This window comes from Manihot esculenta, chromosome 10 (genome assembly GCF_001659605.2).
Source record: "Manihot esculenta cultivar AM560-2 chromosome 10, M.esculenta_v8, whole genome shotgun sequence".
NCBI classification, from domain to species: domain Eukaryota; kingdom Viridiplantae; phylum Streptophyta; class Magnoliopsida; order Malpighiales; family Euphorbiaceae; genus Manihot; species Manihot esculenta.
This window is the reverse complement of record NC_035170.2, coordinates 9,405,027-9,408,991: the sequence shown is the minus strand read 5'-3', so window position 1 is coordinate 9,408,991 and position 3,965 is coordinate 9,405,027. Positions and strand designations below refer to the sequence as shown.

The 3,965-nt window shown below is 31.3% G+C and overlaps 1 protein-coding gene across 1 annotated transcript; it reads right to left on the bottom strand.

Moving 5' to 3' along the window:
- Positions 1–546: 546 nt before the first annotated feature.
- On the bottom strand, positions 547–1,580 carry LOC122724810. The gene is made up of 3 exons (XM_043960666.1): positions 1,287–1,580; positions 1,073–1,180; positions 547–960 (listed from the first exon to the last, which is right to left on the bottom strand). Exons 1-3 carry the CDS (start codon positions 1,578–1,580, stop codon positions 547–549), a joined length of 816 nt encoding a protein of 271 aa, XP_043816601.1.
- Positions 1,581–3,965: the final 2,385 nt, after the last annotated feature.

The following is a 3,965-nucleotide window of genomic DNA, read 5'->3' as shown; positions in this document are numbered from 1 at the left end:
TAGAATTCCGTCGGAAATAATAGCGACGGATTTCCGACGGATCTAAACTCCGTCGGATAAATTTGCGACGGCTTTTCCGACGGATAATTTCGTCGGAAATTTTTGCGACGAACTTGTTCGTCGCTAAATCCGTCGGAAATTCCTAATTCACGTGATGCGTAATCCGTCGCTAATCCGTCGGAAATAATTAGCGACGGAAAAGTTCCGTCGGAAATCCGTCGAAAATATTAACACATTTTAACAAATATCCTCACAAATCCATCCCTAATTCGATCACAAAAAATAATTTTCTGCTTTTATTTAGATATTCACTGTATAATCAAATAATTTATAATTAATAATCATATTTAATATGAATCAAATATCATTCATAGTAATTATAATTAATGTTCATAATACTTAACAATATTCATAAAATTTAAAATAAATCCATAATATTTAACAATATTCATAAAATTGAAAAAAAATTCATAATCCTTAACAATGGTCATAAAATTTAAAATAAATCTATAATAATTAACAATGTTCATAAAATTAAAAACTAATCTATGAATTTGTTGAACCATCTGATATGGAAGTAGAAGCTGCAGTTGTGTTATGCGGTGAAGATCTTTTCTTGTTCTTCAATGATTTCATCTGATCTTTTATTTGCTTTTCAATCTGCACTCGCATTTGCTCTTGCATTTGCTCCATGTCTTCTTTCATTTTGATCCGATTTTGCTCTAATATTTGTTCAACCTCCTCTAAAGAAAACATAGTTTGAGAAGGTCCTCCAGGATGAGCTGATGTACATGAGAAAGAGGTAGTTGGAGTTCCTGATTTTGCAATATCAGAAGATTCAAAACCATAAACCCTCCCTTTACTACTTCCAGAAATTTCAATCCACTTATTCAAATCAAAAGTAGACTGACTCTCACAATTGTCATTCACATTCTCAGCAATGGCACTCAAATAAGCTCCCTAAGTAAAAAAAGAAAACATAATAAATATTTCATTAACCATACACAACTAATGATAACATAACAAATAGAAGAATAATGTGATAACAATAAACAAGCAAAAAGTAACTTACATCAACTCGTCGTGATTTTTCATCAATGAAAACACCTTGACTTCCCTTTTTTGTGTGAGTGGCACGAAATAGTTCAAGTTGAGTTGGTTGCCTACCTAACTTCTTTGCCTACAAAAAAAAAAAAATCACACAACATAAGATGCACAAATAATTTCTAATCATCTATATAAAAACATAATTGTATAAATAAAAGTAAGAAACAAAAGTGTTATACCAGTCTATTCTCATGAACCTCCAGTTTTATTGAACCACCAGAGTGTTTCGTAATAGTCCCATCTTTTTCTATGTTTCTATTTGCTTTACCAGCTTTTGATTTCTTTCTCCACTCTGGTGTACTCCAATATGCAACAAGTTCATTCCATATCTCTGCCTCCATCCAATCTGGTCCTAAATTGTATAAATAAGCAACATCTGTCTTCTTGTGCTTGCGCAACAATTCGCTCCTAACTCTATTAAGAATGTCTCGCAGTCTTTCTTTACCTACTTTTTCCCAAGCAATTCGAACCATATCTTCTTCACTCTCATCCCATATATATCGACTCTACAAATAACAATCAGTGTTATGTAAATTTAATAAACTTAAAATGCATATTAGAAATTTTAGAATATAAGTTGTAATTACCCGAAAAAGTCCGAAGAGCTCGTCTTTTATCTTTAAAGGTATTTCTGACCAAGTTTTCCATGGAGCAGTGTAGCGCATCTTAATGTCATTAGTGATTGATCTAGTAACTGTGGAATCTAAAAAACTACAATATTTTTATATATAATGAGTAGTTGTAAGTAATAATACATATTAAATCAATAGCAAAAAGTTGTATATGACTTACACATTTCCTTTCAATCTAATCAATTGTCGATCAGACGGGTTTGATGGGATAGGATGTCCCAAGTTCGGACCTCTAGTTCGAACTGATGATGATGATGATGCATTTGCTTGCCCCTGTAATGCTTGTGGAGTGTGCTCCAGTGTTTCTTCTTGCACCTGTACTGCCTCATCTGTTTCATTTATAGAGAGCTGCTGGCTATGTCCTCTACCTCTAGATGATACTGCTCTTCGAGGCATCTGAAAAAAATAATAGTCCATAAGTTTAAATTAACAATAAAGACAAACAATATATAAAACCATAATCAAATATTAAAACAAACAATAAAGACAAACAAACAATATATATTATCCAATTATTACAGTGTAACAGAATTGAGTAGATGTTAACAACACCAAATTGACCTCTGCTTGTGAAAGGTAGAATCTCTAGTGCTCTACTAGTGTCTTCTTATTATTATCACAAAGGCAGTGGCCAATCAATTGAATTCCAACCATATCATGAGAGAAAGTTTCTAGCTATATGGTACATCCAGTTTTTTTTTTTTTCAAATTGTGCAAGTCATAATCAATCCTCTATCTCTCTCTCTCTGTATATATCTATCTATCTCTCATAGCAACGTATCTGCTTGTACAGTCAGCTAGCCTATGTCCGTAATTTAACTGTAATTTTAAGTGGATTTATTAGCTTCAAAGTTTGGTAACCCAGCAGTAGAAATATTGGAGAAATGCTCAATGACACGAACCAGGTGGATGAATAGTCCATAAAAAAATGCAGAAGTTTGATGGGTTTATAAGAAAGAAATCTTCAATCTGTCAACTTAACAAAATTGACTATTATTTACCATATGTAAAATATTGTAAAAATTTACTATATATATATATATATAATTTCTTTTCTTAATTGAATATAATATAAAAATTTTACTATTAATTTAACTGATTTTCTTTTATATAATAAATTATAATTTATTTTTTCCTTTAGTTGCCCTGTTAAGCCCATTTTCATGTAACCTCTTTTGAATTGGCTTCATACATAAGCCTCTCATTGCTTGCTGAAATGAAATTTATCTATTTATTGACAAAAAATTAAAAAAGAAAAAGAAAACTCGCAATCCCTTTTAACTAATTAGACAATTCAAATAAAAATAGGAAAATCTGGCTAACAAAATTCCTTCCCACCACAGAGAAAAAATAGGAAAAGTGAAAGAAACCACAAGAGGATAACAAGAAAATGAAAATTTTTACTACAAGTGTTATCTCTATGGACATAATTTTTTTTTTTTTCTAACAGAGAAAATATCTTTCATTATGCCCATATAAATTGTATTATTGGGTATTACAAGAGAATTTATGGGATAGATGCAATTTTTAGACTTATTCTGCAGAAAAAAGAACACAATGTGGTTATCCTTTCTCGCCATTCAAAATTTTCTTTTACCATTTTCAATGCAAGTACATAGCTTTCCTTTCGATTTCATCACATAACATAAACCCAAAAGAAAATAAAAAGCTGTAGCATTGGATTTTCACCTTGAAATGCTCAAGATGTGGAAACAATTAAACAAACATATTTGCATTATGTTAGAGTTTTTCTTCCTCGTTTGACTCCAAATTCATAAGCTTGTGGATTTGAACTTTTACCCTTCTGTTAATTCCCCCAACCCTTTTCAGTTCATAATTAAAATGGATATATACAGTAATAAGGAAATGAAAAGCAGAAATATGGCCTTTTCTTCTTTAGATTAGGTCCAAATGTATTCTATATGTTATTGCACTAGAAGTCCATTCTACTCCAGAATTTTTACCTTTATGTATGATATTTGTGAGATTTCTTATCTGCCATTTTTAATTTCCTTTCTACTCCGGTTGAAAAGGTTTCAAGTAAAATTTCTGGCAAACCACCAAACCATGTTAAAGTAGTTGAGACTTTTAAATGGAGATAAGAAGGATTTATAAATGCAATCTCATCTGAGCCAAGATCCATTGCCCATAAAGGCTAAACCAGTTCCACCATCCTTTTATGAAACCATTTCCTTCACCTATACATAATTATACCCCACACCCATC

What these genes read in the sequence shown, in the direction of transcription:
- LOC122724810 (XM_043960666.1), bottom strand. Translation starts at nt 1,580, where the DNA reads ATGGTTCGAATTGCTTGGGAAAAAGTAGGTAAAGAAAGACTGCGAGAC. An exon ending in AGGTTCATGAGAATAGACTG is followed by an intron (nt 1,181 to 1,286) that starts GTATAACACTTT and finishes TTTTTTTTGTAG; the next exon opens with GCAAAGAAGTTAGGTAGGCA. An exon ending in AAAAATCACGACGAGTTGAT is followed by an intron (nt 961 to 1,072) that starts GTAAGTTACTTT and finishes TTTTTTACTTAG; the next exon opens with GGAGCTTATTTGAGTGCCAT.